Source organism: Bison bison, unplaced genomic scaffold (assembly GCF_000754665.1).
Source record: "Bison bison bison isolate TAMUID 2011002044 unplaced genomic scaffold, Bison_UMD1.0 scf7180017864243, whole genome shotgun sequence".
Lineage (NCBI taxonomy): Eukaryota > Metazoa > Chordata > Mammalia > Artiodactyla > Bovidae > Bison > Bison bison.
Genome location: NW_011494815.1, coordinates 2,879,917 through 2,898,072, shown reverse-complemented (window position 1 = coordinate 2,898,072; position 18,156 = coordinate 2,879,917). Strand labels below are relative to the sequence as shown.

The following is an 18,156-nucleotide window of genomic DNA, read 5'->3' as shown; positions in this document are numbered from 1 at the left end:
TGCATATAGGTTTCTCAAGAGGCAGGTCAGGTGGTCTGGTATTCCCATCTCTTTCAGAATTTTCCACAGTTTACTGTGATCCACACAGTCAAAGGCTTCAGCATAGTCAGTAAAGCAGAAATTAGACTAGTCCATCTAGTCAAGGCTATGGTTTTTCCAGTGGTCATGTATGGATGTGAGAGTTGGACTGTGAAGAAAACTGAGTGCCAAAGAATTGATGCTTTTGAACTGTGGTGTTGAAGAAGACTCTTGAGAGTCCTTGGACTGCAAGGAGATCCAACCAGTCCATTCTGAAGGAGATCAGCCCTGGGATTTCTTTGGAAGGACTGATGCTAAAGCTGAAACTCCAGTACTTTGGCCACCTCATGCGAAGAGTTGACTCATTGGAAAAGACTCTGATGCTGGGAGGGATTGGGGGCAGGAGGAGAAGGGGACGACAGAGGATGAGATGGCTGGATGGCATCACTGACTGATGGACGTGAGTCTGAGTGAACTCCGGGAGTTGGTGATGGACAGGGAGGCCTGGCGTGCTGTGATTCATGGGGTCACAAAGAGTTGGACACGACTGAGCGACTGAACTGAACTGAACTGATTGCATTTCACTTACACCATTAAAAGGCTATGAGATTGCTTAAAATAAACCCACACCAGCCACATAATTGGCAAAAACAGAAGAAAGGAAGAGAGGAGGGAGAGATGGCAGAAAACTTGAAAATGAGGATCATGAAACTCTGAGAATCTGGTGGGAGTCGTGGACCCTTGCTCCAGGAAAATGAATACACCCATGCACACAACAGTTTGCATGTCATTTCTGTGGCTGCATGGGTCACTCTGAAGGCCTTTCAAAATGCACAACACAGAATAAGGAGAGGAGTTATTTCATGTCCTAGCTGAAGATGGACATTCCAGTCAGCTCTGAGATAAATCATGATGGCCAAAGGGGAAAGGGAGAAGAGATGAATTAGAGGCCACGTCATGTCTGATTGAAAAACACCAGTCCTTCAGGAGAAAGAAATGTTTTCTTAGTCCTGGTTCTCAGAGTCTTGGGAGATAGTTTTGCATAGTGGTTATAAACATACCTTCCTGGATTCAAATCTAAGTTCTGTCAGTTACTGGCTGTGTAAACTTGGGTAACTGTTAACCCCGTGTGCCTCAGTTTGCCTATCTATAATGTAGGGTTACTGTGGGGATCTCAGTTCACACATATATGAAGTGGGGTTGTTGTGAGGACTCAGTTATTATAGGTAAAATGCTTAAGCCAGCATCTGGAACATTATTCATATTAGAAAAGTGTGTGCTATTATGAGAAGGCAGCGTGGAGCAGCGGTGATGAGTACAGGTTGCCTGTCTGGATTCAAGTCCCGGCTCTGCTATTTATGAGCCTTGTTACCTAGGCCACTGTAGTAGGTTAAATAGTGTCCCCTGAAAAGTCATGTCCACCCAGAACCTCAGAAGGTGACCTTCTTCGGAAATAGAGCCTTTGCATATGTAATGAATTAAGATGAGGTCATGCTGGGTTGGGGAGGGCCCTAAATGCAATGACTGGGGTCTTTATGAGACATAGAGTGGACTGACCCAGGGAAGAAGGCTCTGTGACCATGGAGGCAGAAACTGGAGGGATGCAGGTACAAGCCAGGAAATGCCTAAGGTTGCTGGTCGTCACTGGACGCTAGAGGAGCATGGAGACAGCCAGCCCTGCCCATGTCTCAATTTCCAGTTTCTGGCCTTCTGCACTGCAGCAGGGTGAATTTCTGGAGTTCAAATTCATCCAGTTTGTGGTTATTTGTTATGGCAGCCCCAGGAAACTGCTGCAGTCAGATTACTGCTTTTCCATTTCTTCAACTAAAATGGGAGTTAAAAAGTACCTACTTCACAGACGTATTAGGATTGCATGAGATAATCCACGTAAAGGGTTTGGCACTGTGCCAAGCTTGCAGTACATATAAAATAATGCTTGTAATTAGAAGGTACGTTGGCATAACAGGCAATGGTAGCCTCAAGGATGGTGTTAGTAGCATCCTATTGTACATCTGCACTATAATTCATTTGCCCTATTGATGAATTTTTGTGTGGTTTACAATTTTGGGATAATATAGATAATAACCAGATTCTCTGGTTATTCTGATTCTTCTCTGGCTCACATGGTGAAGAACTGGCCTGCAATACAGGAGACCCGGGTTCAGTCTCTGGGTCAGGAAGATCCTCTGGAGAAGTGAAAGGCAACCCACTCCAGTATTCTTGCCTGGAGAATCCCCATGGACAGAGAAGGTTGGCAGGCTACAGTCCATGAGGTTGCAGAGTCAGACACAACTGAGTGACTGACACTTTCACTTTCAGACAATAACCAGATAATTTGTATGTATATCTTTGTACAATTCAGTGATTAAACTAGAAGAATAAATTCCTAGAAGTGGAATTGCTGTGTTAAAGCATGTGTGCATTTGGGTAGATGTGGCTTAATCTGTCCTGAGAGACAGTGTACCAAAGCATCCTTCTATTCTGTGTGAGAATGTTGATCTCCACATCTTGTGAACACCAGGGATTCTCACTAAATCTAACTCGTCCTTTAGCTATAACTCAGATGGTCCCAAATTATGAAGTCTTCCTTATTTGTCTTACTTTCAACCAGAATTTATGGTCTTCCTTCCCTGTTTCCCTTGGAGTCATCTAAGGGAATGCATCCGTGTGTCCATCCCTCCCTTTCTCCAATCTTCCCTTTCTCTTTCCTCCCCTCTCTCCATTCTTTCCTCCATCCATCCACCCAACACCCAACATTGATGGCACTTCTTATCTTTGTCGATCTGATAGAAGAGAACTGATGTCTCATTTCTCGATTTACTTTTTTCTCTTATGGGTGGATTTCATTCTGTGCTCATAGGTTTATTAGCCATTTCTGTTTCTTTTTATGTGAACTGCCTGTTTTTTCCCTCTTCCCATATTTTTGCTGGGCTCTTCTTTTTTTTCATTTTAGGAACTCTTGTCTATTAAAAAAAGTTAGCCCTTATTCAATGTACAACACATATTTCCCCCCACAGCTTGCCTTTTGGCATTGCCCATGCTACTTTTTCATCTTGACTTTTTAGAAAATACAAAAATGTGCTTCATAAAGCTGTACGTATGTTAACTGCTGCTGTAAGGCAAGGTGACAAAGTTCACAGGTGTGAAATGGACAGTGAGAATAGGAGTGAGTTCGCAAGCTTTTCTACAAGCCAACTTTTAATTCCACCAAGGCTTTTGTTCTGTGGCTGTCAATGCCAGTAATAATGCCCGGCATTCATTCATTCACTTATTCAACAAACCTGATTTCAGCCCCTGAGAGAGGCAGGACTCTATGATGGACCATGGGAGACAAGGATGTTTCTTCAAGAAGCTTTCAGGCTTGAGGTAGATGGGGTACAATAACATGATGCTTCTGATGGCAGAACTCTGATGGCCCCTTCCCTTAGTGTTAGCTATTTAGCTTGCTAGTACCCTTTTCAGCTGGTGTGGAGAAAGATGTCATGGGCTAGAGTTAGGGCAAGAGGCTGGTGAGAGATTGTGGTGGCCTGAGTCAGGGCAGTTTCAGAGAGGTAGGAAGAAGGAACTATAGTGTGGAGTATGGCAGGACTTGCAGGGCAGCTGGACCCGCCAGCTGGGACAGGGCAGTGGGTTCAGCATCTTTTCCTGAAACACTGTTGCTTACAATGACTCATGTGGTGACTCAGACACAGTGATGGCCTCAGGAGGTGCAGAATTAAAACACACACTGGTGCACACACACATACGCGCGCTTTTCTAATTTAAACCTGTTGACCATTTAGACGTTTGGACCTTTGAGGCTACATGTGAACTGGGATCTGGCTCATAGCCACTGCAGAGAGTGATGGAGTCAAATGCTGTGTTTTGTTGCCCTGCTTTTTTCAGAAGGCCCCTTGTGAGTAAGAGAATGAGATCAGCAGGAAGAATAAAGCAAACAACCAGAAAACAAGTCTTTCAAAGAGAACTGATCATCTCTGAGTCTCCATGTTCTCTACTCAATGGCCCCAAACATATCTTTCATAATAGAACCAGGTCTTGAGGGGACTTATAATCTCATCTTGTCAATTCCCCAAACCTGCCATCAGTCAAGACGTCAGCCCTCCCTGGAAAACCTCATTTAGGGCTCTCGGCTTTCTGCTCACATGCCTGGCATAACAAGGGCCCACCACCTCTTGAATCAGCCCAGCTCCTCCTCGGGCATTTTTTATTTTTAGACAATTTCTTGTGCTGATCAGAAATCCACGCCCTGGTCACCTCAGTTTTAAATCTGTGTCTTCTGAGTGCTGTGATCCATAGACCATTTTTGTTCCTTCCTCCCCAGGTCAGTCCATTAGAAGTTTGCTGAGTGTGACCATGTTCCCTCTGTCCTTCAGCTGTTCTTCATATGACACCCTGCCCCCTTCTCTGGACTTAGCTAGAAATACTCAAGAGAAAAGGCCCACTTCACAGGAGTGGTCACCCATGTGGCTAATAATCATATGAAATGTGCTCAGCTGACATGCTTCATCATCGGGGAAATGCACAATGAGACACATTACAGCGGTGGGAAATACACCCACCGCTGTAATGGCTAAAATGGAAACTTACTGACAATACCAAGAGTTGCCAAGGATGCGGAACAATGGGGTTGCTCAAACACTGCTGGTGGGGATGTAAAATTATACAATTACTTTGGGAAACTGTTTGACAGTATCTTCTGAAACTAAGCGTATGCCTATTCTGTGATCCAGAAATTCTACTCCAGGTACATATTTAGAAATAAGTGACTATTTCTACCAAAAGACATTCATAGCACTACTTATAATTACCAAATACTAGAAATAACTTAAATGTCCGTTGACAGTAAATAAATTATATGAGTCAGGTAATGGAATACTATGCATCAATGAAAAAGAATGACCTGCCACTCTAACACACACCATGAATGAAGCTCATGGATATAATGTTGAGTGAAAGGAGCCAGACACAAGAACATAACCAACGTATGTGTCCATTTATATGATGTTCAAAAATAGTCAAAGCCAGTTTATTAGATGGTGTTAAAAGTTCAAATGCTAGTTACCGTTGAGGGTGATGAACTGGGATGGGGATGAGAAAGCCTTCTGTTGGGCTAGAAATGGTCTGTATCTTCATCTGAGTGGTGTTGGCATAGTTGTATGCATATGGGAAGATTCAGTGAGCTGTGCTCCTAAGACTTACCCACTTGACTGTATATAGCCAATGCCTTATTAAAAAAGAAGAAAAAAGTCACACACTCCCAGTGCAAGAGTTGGGGCCCAGAGCTGAGCTCCAACCTGAAGCTGAGCAAAACCATCATGTGCTTACTTTGTCCACCGTGACTTTATTAATGCAACTGAGGTCACACCGTGGCTCTGGCCCACATTGATTTATGTTGAATGGACAGTCTCTGGAGAACCCCCAAACCTTCCTCATGGTTGCCCAGCCATGACCATCCTTCTAACACTTGTTGGGTAGGCTTACTGGGCTGGAGCTCTGTGGGACTGAGAAAGAAGAAAGAAATCAGTTTGTGCCCTCACCATACAAATGAATCCATGAAGCTCAGAGGTACTGAGCACCATGCCCGAGTCTGCCCAGCCAGTTAGAGGCAGGGCAGCCCAGGACTGCATGACCCCTAGTCCATGCTTTCACCTGTCATCAGCTCAGCCTCCCCCTGAGGGTGGTGGGTGAAGAGAGGATGTGTGTGACACCACTTCAGGAATTTCTATGTGGGTCTTATCCTCCCGACTTAACTGTAAGCTTCCTGAGGATCAGGACTCTCCTGTTAACTTCTGTCTCTCCCAAGCAGGCCCTCTGTGCCCTGCACAAAGTGGGTGCTCGGTAAACACTCAGCGAATTAGGTTGTGGAAACAGATCCAGAGAGGTAGAGCAACGTGCTTGAGGCCACACAGCAAGCCCGCAGCCACAGTCAGGACTGGTAGTCAAGGCCCCTGACTCCTATCCCAGTGTCCCTTTGCCACTGTGCAATGTCTCTAACTTCCTGTAGACTCCAGGGACTGGAGATTCCAATGGGTTGGAAGATACTAGGGAAGGAAAGGACCCTCCTAGGTGAGCCAAGACTGAGTCTAGCCCTGGGGCCTTGGGGGAGGGAGGTGTCCTGGGAAGAGGGCTGGGAACGGGTTGCAGTTTGTACAGCTGTATGGACCCCTGCTCTCAGAAGTACCCTTGCTCAGCAGTCATTTTCTTGAAATTCTTTATTTTACTTTTGGATGTATATTTTTAAGTGAAGTCCTGTGGACAATGGAGCACACACTGGGGCTTTGAGTCTGAGCTCACATGAGGTCCCGTCTCCTGCTGCCTATCTGCTTCCTGGGGACGGGTTCTTAGACTCCAGCTGCCTGGCCTCCTGACACCCCCAGATCCAAACAGCCTCCTCCTTCCCACCCCTACCCAGCTGCTACCAGGGCTCTTGCCCCCAGTGCATTCAGCTGGCAGCTCTGTAAGACAGCCTCTCGTCATCCCTGGATCCAGGCATTTGGTGTCCTGGTGCAGAAGTTGGGGTACCATGGGGATCACCCATCTCTGGGTATTGGACAATGGCCCCACTGGAAGGGGAGATACCTGGCCCAACTGGCAGGTGCCCTACCAGGGCAGAGTGTGTGTGTCCCACCTGGGCCAGGGCAGGGAAGTTGGCAGCCAGAGGGCTTGGCCTGCATGCACAGAGTCACAGCACCCAGGCGCCTGTGTGCATCACGATACTCAATCATAAATGTTAAGGACAGTGTGACGGATCAGGACAGAGACCATGAGAGAAAGGGAAAACTTTATGTCTTGGTACTTTTAATGGCAGTTTTTTCCTGTTTGAACTCAGGATGCCGCAGTCCTGTTTTGCGCTGGACTCAGTGGATTCTGTAGCCAGCCCTGGCTGGGAGAGTCCCTCCTCAGGGCGAGGTGAGCACTCAGGCTGTCACGCAGGAGATTTGGCTCTCTCGGTCTAGCGCTCTCCTTCTCCTGTCTCTCTGGACCCAATCACAGGTGACACCACACCGAGGTACTCGTGTCTTGCCTTGCAAGGGGACATGAAACTGTGGGCATGGGAGTGGTGTTTTGGTTTGGTTGTGTTGATCTGCAAAGTTAATCTGCACTTTGGAATTGTTTTGCTGTAATTGTTGCCTCATGTTTTATGATGCTGTTCCGAAATGTAGACATTGAGGAAGGCAAGCCCTGCCGCAGCCCTCCAATACCCGCTTGTCTACATCTTCCACAGCCTACCCCGCCCTGTCCAGTCAAGGGACAGTTGACTTTCTTCCCTTTGCAGTCACTGGCCTGGGCTAGAATTCAGGTGTCCCCCCAGCTCCAGGCGTCTGTATCCCCGACTGACCTGCAATAACGGCGTCTGCAGTCTGAGCTGTGCACAAGATGCTGGTCAGGTGGGGCGCCATGCCCGCCCAGTCCAGCCTGCAGGCTGGAGGGTGTGGGGGCCAAGGTCTCCTCCACTGGGCATGGAAGCACAGCAGAGAGGCCTCGGCTCTCCAGTACGGAGGTGGAGAGAGGGCATCCATGCTGAGGGGACCCAGGATGTCAGGGTGCTCAGGGAGGGGAGGTGGGTACAGTTGGAAGAGGAGGGCCTTGTGGGGATTGGAAGCTGGGGCGGCACAGAGCCCACCGGGTCTCCGAGTGCCTCAGGCCCCAGGCTGGGGAGTTGGCCTTCCATCTGTCATAATGGGGACTGTTCAAGACAGCTTCAACCCAGGAGCAGCATCAGAACTGACTTTCACAAGCATCGTTTGGAGGCTGAGGGACATGTGGACAGAAGGTAGGAGAACTGAGGCAGGGAGCCGGCTGTGATAACACAGATCCAAAATAGGCAATCGCCATGACGAGGGAGAGGAGGGACAGACACGCAGAAGGATAGAGAGACGGGAGTCCGGCCACTAAAGGACAGTAGCACGTGATTCCGCATGGAGAGTCTCTTAGAGTAGTCAGATTGGTAGAGGCTGAAAGCAAAACGGTGGCTTCAGAGGCTGGGGGAGGGGAGCAGGGCTTAGGGCTTCAAGGGGGACAGAGTTTCCACTGGGGAAGATGAAAACGTTCTGGAGATGGGTGGTGGTGACGGTTGTACAACAGTGTGAATGTACTTAATCCTATAGAACTAACTGTACGCTTAAAATTGTTAAATTAATTTTGTATTGTGCATTTTACCACAATCAAATGACAGCAACAACAAAAACTGTAACATTCAAAAGAATAAATGAGCGAGAGGATTGACAGGTGTGGGGACCTACCAGAGCTGGGGGAGGCAAGGGGAGGGTGTCTGGCCTGGGTGGCTGATGGCAGCAGGGTGAGGTGGTGGTGGTGGCAAGCTGGCCACACTCAGGGCTGGGCTCATGGAGCCAGAGGGGCTCCAGGAGATGTGCCCAGCAGAGCCCGGGCTGGAGAGACCATGGGAAGGTCATCAGCTTATCACTGGACACTGACCCCCCACCTCGGAGATAGCCCCCAGGGGAGGGTGTGAGATGTAAGCAGAGGACAGTAGCCAGGAGAACAGGCAGGCCAAGAAGAACCTGTCATCAGGGAGCCTGAGAAGGAGTGGGGAGAAAGGAAGGAGGCAGATGGAGACAGTCACATACTTGTTAGGCTGCAAGGAACAGGGACTCAGCCTGAGTGCAGCGAGGGAGCGTGAGGAGGGGCTGGGCCTTGTGTGGATGGTGGCGGGACGAGGGTCTGATGGGAATCCAGCATGAGCGGCAGCCATCCAGGCCCAAGGAGCAGGGATGGTGCTCTTCTGGGGACACCATGTTGCCCATCTCTCAACTCGCTATCTAGATTCTCCCTCAGAGCCTCCAGAAGGAACCAACCCCACCACACCTAGATTCTGGACTTCCAGCTCCTAAGCTGAGAAACAGTGAATTTCTTCTGTTGAGGCCCCTCCATTTGTTGGGGCAGTCTCAGGAACCAGTACAAAATGCCAGGAAATGAAGGAGCTCATTCATCCAACTCTTTTTTTTTTTTAATCCAAGCCACCACATAGGTCATTGACTAGCCAATGGATCGGCTGTCCTTGAACCCAGCATCTACTCTGTCCAGTCATCAGGGGAGGTCAGGGGTCATGTGGTATAAAGCATTGCTGCCCCCAGAGGTGCCCTGGGGAGGAGGGCAGTGGGGAGACTGCTCTCGCAGGAGGGGCAGGGGACCCAGTGGAAGGGAGAGGCGCAGGGATCACGGGCTTAAATCCCGTGTGGCCAAAATGTCTTTCCAAAGAGAAGAAGAGACAAAAACAGAGGAGAGAGGCTGTGAGAAATCAGGTTTGTTTTGTAAATCCACCTCCCTTTTCTGTGGCTGAGATAACAAGATGGTATAACTGGAAAACATTCATTTGAATTTGTGACTCAGCTCTTCCCGACCTCGGGGAAGTGTGGTCTATAAATCAAGATGTGGCTCCAGCACCTCCTGCCCAAGTGTCCCCTGGGGCAGATGCTGGAGGAGCCATCAGCAGATGTGACTGTGCCCACCTCCTGGGAAAGATCTGTTGGGACTCCAGGGACCACTTCCAGAGCTTCCATTCCTGAAGCTTCCTGAGGGATGGCCTCAGTGCTTGACCCACTCATTTTTACTGTCCACCCTGCCTACGTTTACTCCCTGGCACAGGTGGTAAATTCTCTTTTTTGCATATTTAGCAGCACTTAAGGTTCCTGCCATTGAGAAGCTGGGAGGCCAGACATGCCACTCATGTAAAAATACACAGGGCTTGGAAGACTAACGTTTTTAAATGTGTTTTAAATTGGTCGAGCTGTCCTTTTCTTTTTCTCACCAGCTCTCGCTCAGGAGCTCATCTGTAAGGCAGGCAGCAGCATCACCCCTTCCTGCCCATCCCTCCCCTCTTGGGTTCCCAGCCCTCCGAGATCTTTCCACTTTAAAGATGGGGAAGTAGAGGACCCGAGAAGAGAGGGACTTGCCCCAAGTTCCCAAGACACTAGATCAAAGCCCAGATGTACTCGTGCCCAACCAACATCATCCCCAGGTGCAGGGCTAGGCACCAGGACCATAAGGATAAGACACAGCTCCTTACCTGGGGGCATGGCAGTCTGATGAGCGTTTAGGGGATGCAGGGGGGAAGGGAGCAGCCCCAGCAGTGGCAGTAGCCATGGGAGCCTCATAATAATGTGTCTGATAGGTGCGGTGCCCATTGCTAACCACGCCCCAGCCCCAGGCTTTTGCCCCTTACCTGCTTGCTGCAGGCTCATCATCAGAGCACCTGTGGGTACTCCAGGGGCTGCCCTGACTCAGAGCCTGAGTACTGTGATCCCCTCACTGTGCAGATGAAGAAACTCAGTCCAGTGGATATCAACCTTTTATTTTAGTAGGTGAATCTTTTTGTCAAGAGCAATCTTCTATGGAACCCCCAATAAATCAGGTAGTACTGGGGAAGCACCCTTGCTTAGCTTCTCCCACTTAACCCCCTTGCAGGGGTCTGGAGAAACTTCTCGGAACCTGAGGTCTCTCCTGAGCACAGGGCAAACACCACCCCTGGGGGCTAGGTTACAAGCAGAACTTCCTGGTCCATTTATACTCATTTTACAGATGAGCGAACAGAGGCCCAGGGGAGGGGAGGGGTTTATCGAGGGTCACCCCAGCGAGTTACCACCTCAGCTAGCACTCTGGCAAAGTCCTGTGAATCTCAGGCTGTCCATCTGTGACACCTCTTTTACTAGGAAACAGAGGCTTTTACTAACAGCTATAAAATACCTTCTCTTCCAAGCCATCATTTAAAGCCGAGCTTTCAGTGGGCTCTTGTTAACACGGTGTTTTCACCTCCCTCCAGCCCTGTCTCTCTCTGACCTCCAGCCACACGTCACTGAACACAGGAGAAGAATCTCACTTTAGAGAAACCACCCCTGGGAGCCAAGTGGATGAGTGTGGCTTGAAGCCGACAGCTTCGTAGTTTACCTTAGGAGTTCTCCGTTCCTCTCAGCTTATTTAATGAAATGCCTTGTCACTCTGTTCACAGGACATTTGACATTAGAAAGGGCCTTTTAAATCCTTTGAAATATGATTTTTAAATTCATTGGCACCTCGGAGGGTGTAAGTGGAACAGTAACTTTCCTGTGTGCACTAAGACGGAGCCTTCTCCAGGAACTTTAATGATTGCAGCCCTCAGGAGGGCATCTCGAAAGGTGCCTGCCAGCCAGCCCCACGCCTCCTTTAGCAGGCCCCTGGTTGCCACCTACATGTCTTCTTGCCTCTTCCCAGCTCCTTTCTCCCCCGACTCTTTTGACGTGGATTCCTCTCTCCCCTGTCTGTTCCCTTTCCCAGTTTGTCCCTTCTCCAGGGTCCGTCCATGACTTTTTCTAAGGATGTTAGTGCCAACCATCTAGGAAAATGAGTCAACTGGCTAAGGAGTCAAGCATGGGCAGCTCCCAGGGTCCCAAACCTGTCTCAACTGGTCCTCTCCCCCAGTCCCTTCTTGTCCCTCATGTGACCCAGAGGTGAAGCCAACGCTGTGTTTCCCAAACTTTGTTCCATGAGGTTCCGATTCCAGGAGAGGTTTCTCAGAGATGTAGTTTCCTGGCCCAGAGGTCAGGGTTGCTCTGCTCACCCTCACCATCGTGGTGATGGACCTCTGTCGTAGCAAGCACACCGACAGTTTTGAGAAGTCAGGGGGAGTCCAGAGTCCTGTGCAACTGTGTACAACCCAGGATCTGTCTGAGCACCAGAAATGTGTTTTGCAGCCCACCTGAGAGATGCCAGTTTGGAGATGTCTCTGTGATGGTCAGGAAGCATCTGAGCCCTTCACTAGGGTCCTCTTGGCCCCGAGATGGAAATCACAGGGCCTTTCCTGGCTCCCTACTCAGGAAAATCCAAATTAGGTTATTCTCTGAGAGCCTTCAGGAAGGGTTGTTTTTCTTTTTCATCTATACCAGAGCATTGTCAGTTGCTTGTGCTTTCTTTGGAAACAAATAGTCAAGTCAAGAAATGAGTCAAGGGGTGGCGGTGGGGGGGGGTGCGCATTTATGGCCTGAACGCTGCAATCTTGGGGTCTGATCAGAGGGAGACATCAGCTCAAGCTGAGCCATGCTTAGAAAAAGGGATAGCACTGGCCTTTTCTGTATTTGGGAAGCAAATCCTTTCTTATCAAGCCAGCTGTCACACACACGGGCTTCTCCTACAAATAGGCCCACACAGGCACGGGCTTGCACTAATAGCATGGATCTCTGCTTCTTCCTGAAATGGAGGCTTCTTCTGGTAGCTGAGTCAACTTTGGTTTTTGTTTATTTTTAATTACTTTGTTTTAGATTAACAATTACTCCCAGCTTTTTGATTGATAAGTTGGTTCTTTTCCTAGGTTTTGTTTTTCTCTACTCTGGAAAATTCCATCAGTCATTTCACAAATGAGCCATGGTTTTGTTTGTATTTGTTTGCGCTGGGGTCTGAAACCACAAGCTGCTGCAAGAAAGGTGATGCTGATTGTATTAGTTGCTATGGTTGCCATAATAAAGTACCACACACTGATTTAAAAAGCAGAGATTTATTGTCTTAAAGTTCCAGAGGCCAGACGTCCAAGATCAAGGTGTTGGCAGGATTGGCTCCTTCCAAGGGCTGAGGGTCTGTTCCAGGCTTCTCCCCGAGTTCTGGTGGCTTGCTGGAATCTTTGGTATTCCTCGGCTTGTAGAAGCATCACCTCCGTTTCTGCCTTCATCTTCACGTGATGGTCTTCCTGTGTGCCTGTTTACATTTCCCTTTTTCATAAGGACACCAGTCCTATTGAGTTAGGGGCCCACCCTTCTCTGGCATGACCTCACTGAACTTTAAGTACATCTGCAACACCCCTGTTTCCAAGTACTGTCACATTCTTACTTGGATCATGGGATTGGGTTACTGAGGTGGGGTGGGGAGGTTAGCATTTCAGCATAAGAATTTGGAGGGGACACAGTTCAACGTTAGGTGAGAGGCTGTGTGGTGCCGTGGAAGCACTGGGGTCCGGTGACAGGGATTCTGAGTCAGGCCTAACTGAGCCATCCCTCAGTTTCTTTGTTGACAAAAGGGTTTTAGTTAAAAGACTCAATTTACAGGGTGTGGCCCCAGGGTTGAATGAATTCTCAAGTGTGAAAGTGTCCTAGTTATGGAAGTAGCAGAGATGGGCTCCAGACATGGGTGTCAGGTACCTCTGTGCCATGGGGAATGAGCAGTAGGCGTCTCTAGCAAGGAGAACAGCTGGGAAGTGGCAGACCTGGACCCCTTTTCCCAGACCGCCTCCCTCCCATTCGTCACTTCCTCTCTGAGCCAGCTCCCTCAGAGGTGAAATGAAAGGTCTGGACGAGGAGGTCTCCTTCTGGCCATGAAGTTAGGGGATTCTGTGAAAAGGTGTGGATGCAGTGGCTAGAACAGTGCGGGCTTGGAACACAGCAGATCTGGTTCAAATGGTGATTCTTCTGCCTCTTGGTAGTGTGATTTGTGAGTCCCTCAACCTCTCTAAACTCAACATCCTCATCTGCAAGATGGGAATGAATGCCTGCCGCAGAGGTTAAATTATTAATAGGATGTCCTTGGGAATTACTTAATCACAGCTTGGTGTATGGTAGTATAAGGTAGCTGTTAGCGTCAGCTGTTCTTCTTGAGGATTGAATGAGATGTTATAGAGGAAGAGCCTGCATACAGCAGGTGCTCAATGAACCACTGATGTTCACCCTGCTTTTAAGATAGGCCTTGGCAGAATGTCCAGCATTCATGTTTTCCGTAAGGGTATATAGTGTGGAGAGTTGTACAGAAAATATTTGAACTACTTGAAGAATGAAACAGTTTTCAGGGACTCATAGGCCATTTATAATCATCTATTACTCGTAACGGAGAAGACAATGGCACCCCACTCCAGTACTCTTGCCTGGAGAATCCCATGGACGGAGGAGCCTGGTGGTCTGCAGTCCCTGGGGTCGTTGGGAGTCCAACACGACTGAGCGACTTCACTTTCACTTTTCACTTTCATGCATTGGAGAATGGCCTTGCCAATTACAACAACTACATTTTGTTAAGCCGCATGCCCTCAGGACTTTTACCTTGCACAGTTTATTAGAGAATTAATCCAACTTAATTCAGGATTCCATTATAGTAATTATTATCCTGACAATTCATAAAACATGCCCAGGCCTCCTTGTGAGTGACAAGCATCTGCTTGCTCTGAGAATGAATCCAAGAAGGATCTTTCTAAGATTTTTCTCTTTCCAGTAGGTCAGCTCAGAAAGTTCTTTCACAATGTCGTACAGACGAGAACTAGAGAAATACCGTGACCTGGATGAAGATGAAATCCTTGGAGGCCTAACAGAAGAGGAGCTAAGGACCCTGGAAAATGAGCTGGATGAGCTGGACCCTGATGTGAGTAGGCACTAAAGGGGACACATTGTCACACATGCAGGATGGTGATTCTTAGTGGCTGGGGGAGGGGCGGGCTGACTGCCTGGGGTACCATTTCGCCTTTCCTTCCATGGCAATAGCCTTAGAGTAATCTTGCCTTTGTAGGGGGGTGTGTGCGTGTACGTGTGTTGTGCTAGTCATGATTCTCTAAAGTAATAGAACAAATAGGATATATATATATATATAGATATATAGATTTAGATTTAAAGAAATTTATTGTCATGAGTAATTGGCTTCCATGATGATTGAGGCTGACAAGTTCCAGGATCTGCAGTTCGCAACCTGGAGACCCAGGACATCTGAAAGTGTCATTCTAGCCTGAGTCCAAAGGCCTGAGAACCAGGAGAGCTGATGGTATAGTTTCAGTCCAATAGCTAGCAGGCTCAAGAACCAGGAAGAGCCAGTGTTTCAGATCAAGTCCAAAGGAAGAAAACAAAACAAAAGCAATTACCCAGCTCAAAAAGGTCAGGCAGAAAGAAATTCCCTCTTACTGGTAGGAGTTTCAGCCTTTTTGTTATACATGTATTCAGACCTTCAACTGATTGGATGGGGCCCACCCACCTTAGGGAGGGCCATCTGCTTTACTCAGTCTACCAATTCAAATGTTAATGTCATCTAGAAAGACCCTCACAGACATATTCAGAATAATGCTTAGCTAAATGTTTGGGCAGCCTGTGACCCTGTCAAGTTGATGCATAAAATTAATCATCACATGTCCACTTGCCGTCAACTTGGCACCCATACACATCTTTTTAAACCATACTTATCTCCATATAGGACAATAATAAGGCCATAATTCTGCCTCATGTGATACAACTATCCTGGGTACCTGCCAGAAGAAGAAGTAAAGTCCTTGAGTAATGTTTATTTTCTCCTTGACAGCCTGAAACTTAATACTATGATATAAAATTAACAATACTTAAATGCCACCAGATAAAATCAGTACATTCTTTGTTACATATTAAGAGAATAATAGAGGGAAGAAAACAAAAATATTTACTTAATGCATACACATCTTAGACTCACACATACACAAACATGTTCATAAAAAATACAGAGGAAATACTCATAACAATATTGTCCTCGTTTGTCTAACTGGTCACATGGTCATAGCTGGTATTTATAACTGCATTCTTCTACGACCCATTCTCTGCTCCCTTTGCCTTCAGCAAGCACCTCAGCTGGCTGTGAGTCTTTGCCTGATGGGGTGATCTACTCCTGAAGGGCCTGGACCATTAGTAGTCCTGCCTGGATTGAGTTATTATAGTTTTCCATCGACTTTAATCCCTGGGCCTTGTAATACTGAGAAAGCCCTATAGAAATACAAGGAATCCTTTGTATTTCAGGGGGATGCCCTTCTTTACCACCCTTCTGGAGCAGCAGCGTAATTTTCCCCTCAGTAATCAGCACACATCACCTCAGCCAGTACAGAAATTCCCTTTCTACCTATTCATTCAGAGGCATAAGGAGCCCCCAAAGTGGCAGTTTTAACTTCCAGTCCAATGGAATCATTGCTATGTCTCCTGGTAGAAGTATTCCTCCCTTTGGAACTAAGACTGAGGCCAGCAGAGCACAAGGTCACAGGAACAGGAAGCAAAACTTTTGCCAGTGGGTCACTAGGGGTACCAGTTTTGATAGTGGGTTGTTGTTTTTAGTCTCAGTCGTGTATGAATCTGTGCGAACCCGTGAACTACAGCATGCCAGGCTTCCCTGTGCTTCACCATCTCCTGGAGCTTGCTCAAACGTACGTCCATTGAGTCAATGATGCCATCCAACCATCTCATCCTCTGTCATCCCCTTCTCCTCCTGCCTTCAATCTTTCCCAGCATCAGTGTCTTTTCAAATGAGTCAACTCTCCGCATGAGGTGGCCAAAGTATTGGAGCTTCAGCTTCAGCATCAGTCCCTCTAGTGAATCATCAGGATGATCTTCTTGCAGTCCAAGGGACTCTCAAGAGTCTTCTCCAACACCACGGTTAAAAAGCACCAATTCTTCAGCGCTCAGCCTTCTTTATGGTCCAACTCTCACATCCATACATGACTACTGGAAAAATCATAGCTTTAACTAGACGGACCTTTGTTGGCAAAATGTCTCTGCTTTTTAATACACTGTCTAGGTTTGTCATAGTTTTTCTTCCAAGGAACAAGCATCTTTTAATTTTATGGCTGCAGTCACCATCTGCAGTGATTTTGGAGCCCAAGAAAATAAAGTCTGTCACTGTTTCCATTGTTTCCTCATCTATTTGCCATGAAGTGATGGGACCAGATGCCATGATCTTCATTTTTTGAATGTTGAGTTTTAAGCCAGCTTTTTCACTCTTCTCTTTCACATTCATCAAGAGGCTCTTTAGTTCTTCTTCACTTTCTGCCATAAGGGTGGTGTCATCTGCATATCTGAGGTTATTGATATTTCTCCCAGCTTGTGTTTCATCCAGCTTGGCATTTCGCATGATGTACTCTGCATAGAAGTTAAATAAACAGGGTGACAATATACAGCCTTGATGTACTCCTTTCCCAGTTTGGAACCAGTCCATTGTTCCATGTCTGGTTGTAACTGTTGCTTCTTGACCTGCATACAGGTTTCTTAGGAGGCAGGTAAAGTGGTCTGGTATTCCTATCTCTAAGAATTTTTCACAATTTGTTGTGATCCACAAAGTCAAAGTCTTTGGTGTAGTCAGTGAAGCAGAAGTAGGTGTTTTTCTGGAATTCTCTTGCTTTTTCTATGATCCAGAGGATGTTGGCAATTTCTGGATCCCTGTGCTGACCCTTGACTCCTAGACCCGTGAGTCCTGGTCATGGGAGAACCAGCACCACATACTAGACACTGAATCAGAGCATGTACAGACTCATAGCGACCCTTAGCCCTGCAGGGTTTTACCACCTGGTCGCACTGTAACTGAGTTTTCAGAAGCCCTGTCCACCATTCCATCAAGCCAGCTGCTTCAGGACAGTAGGGAATGTCTGCCATGGAATGACTTAACTGAGAAGTAAAGGGCTTCCCTGGTGGCTCAGATGGTTAAGAATCTGCATGCAGTGTGGGAGACATGGCTTCAGTCCCTGGTCTGGGAAGATAACCTGGAGAGGGAATGGCAACCCACTCTGATATTCTTGCCTGGAGTATTCCATGGATAGAGCAGCCTGGTGGGCTGTAGTCCATGGGGTCACAAAGAGTCAGACATAACTAAACAACTAATATACAAAGATCTACTTCCACTGGTTTGATGTCTTTATCTTTGCATTTCATAAGTAGTACATATAAGTGTGTTTAAGCTCAGAATTTGCCTCTGCAGCCAGGTTATGGCATCACAAGACAGGAAGCTCACTGGTCACATATGTGGTTTGGCCAGTCACCACAGAGCTGTGACAGAACCAAGGGAGGGACTCCAAGGTGGCCTGCTATACTATCATTGTATCTGTATATCCTTGGTACCCTGGCCTAGGACCAGTCCAGAGAAGGTACAGAATGAATATTACTGAATTAAGTAAATTTTCCACTTGATATATTTTTATTAAAAATGGGGTATTTCATGTCTTTTTTTAAAAAGCTGTCACTCTTCAAACCTAGTTTAATAGTGATCCATACAGTAAATACTACTGTACCATTTCACTAACCCTCTAGTAACCACAGCTCGTGTACAGGGAGTGTAGGTTAGCAGAGAAGATGCAAGACAAGAGGCTAGATGTTCTAGGGGCAACCCTGGCTGTCTCTCTTTCATTCACATCACCTTGAGCCAGTTGCTGTCCTTCAGACCTTATTGTCCCAGTCCATGGAATGA

At 47.3% G+C, this 18,156-nt stretch overlaps 1 protein-coding gene across 1 annotated transcript in view; it reads left to right on the top strand.

The window, feature by feature from the left end:
• Window positions 1–18,156, top strand: part of TMOD1 (tropomodulin 1) — a 90,394-nt gene that overhangs the window by 7,320 nt on the left and 64,918 nt on the right. The window contains exon 2 of the mRNA XM_010847065.1: window positions 14,200–14,343. Within this exon, the coding sequence (XP_010845367.1) occupies window positions 14,224–14,343 (120 nt within the window). The 5' untranslated portion in view covers window positions 14,200–14,223. The remainder of the gene's footprint in view (window positions 1–14,199; window positions 14,344–18,156) is intronic.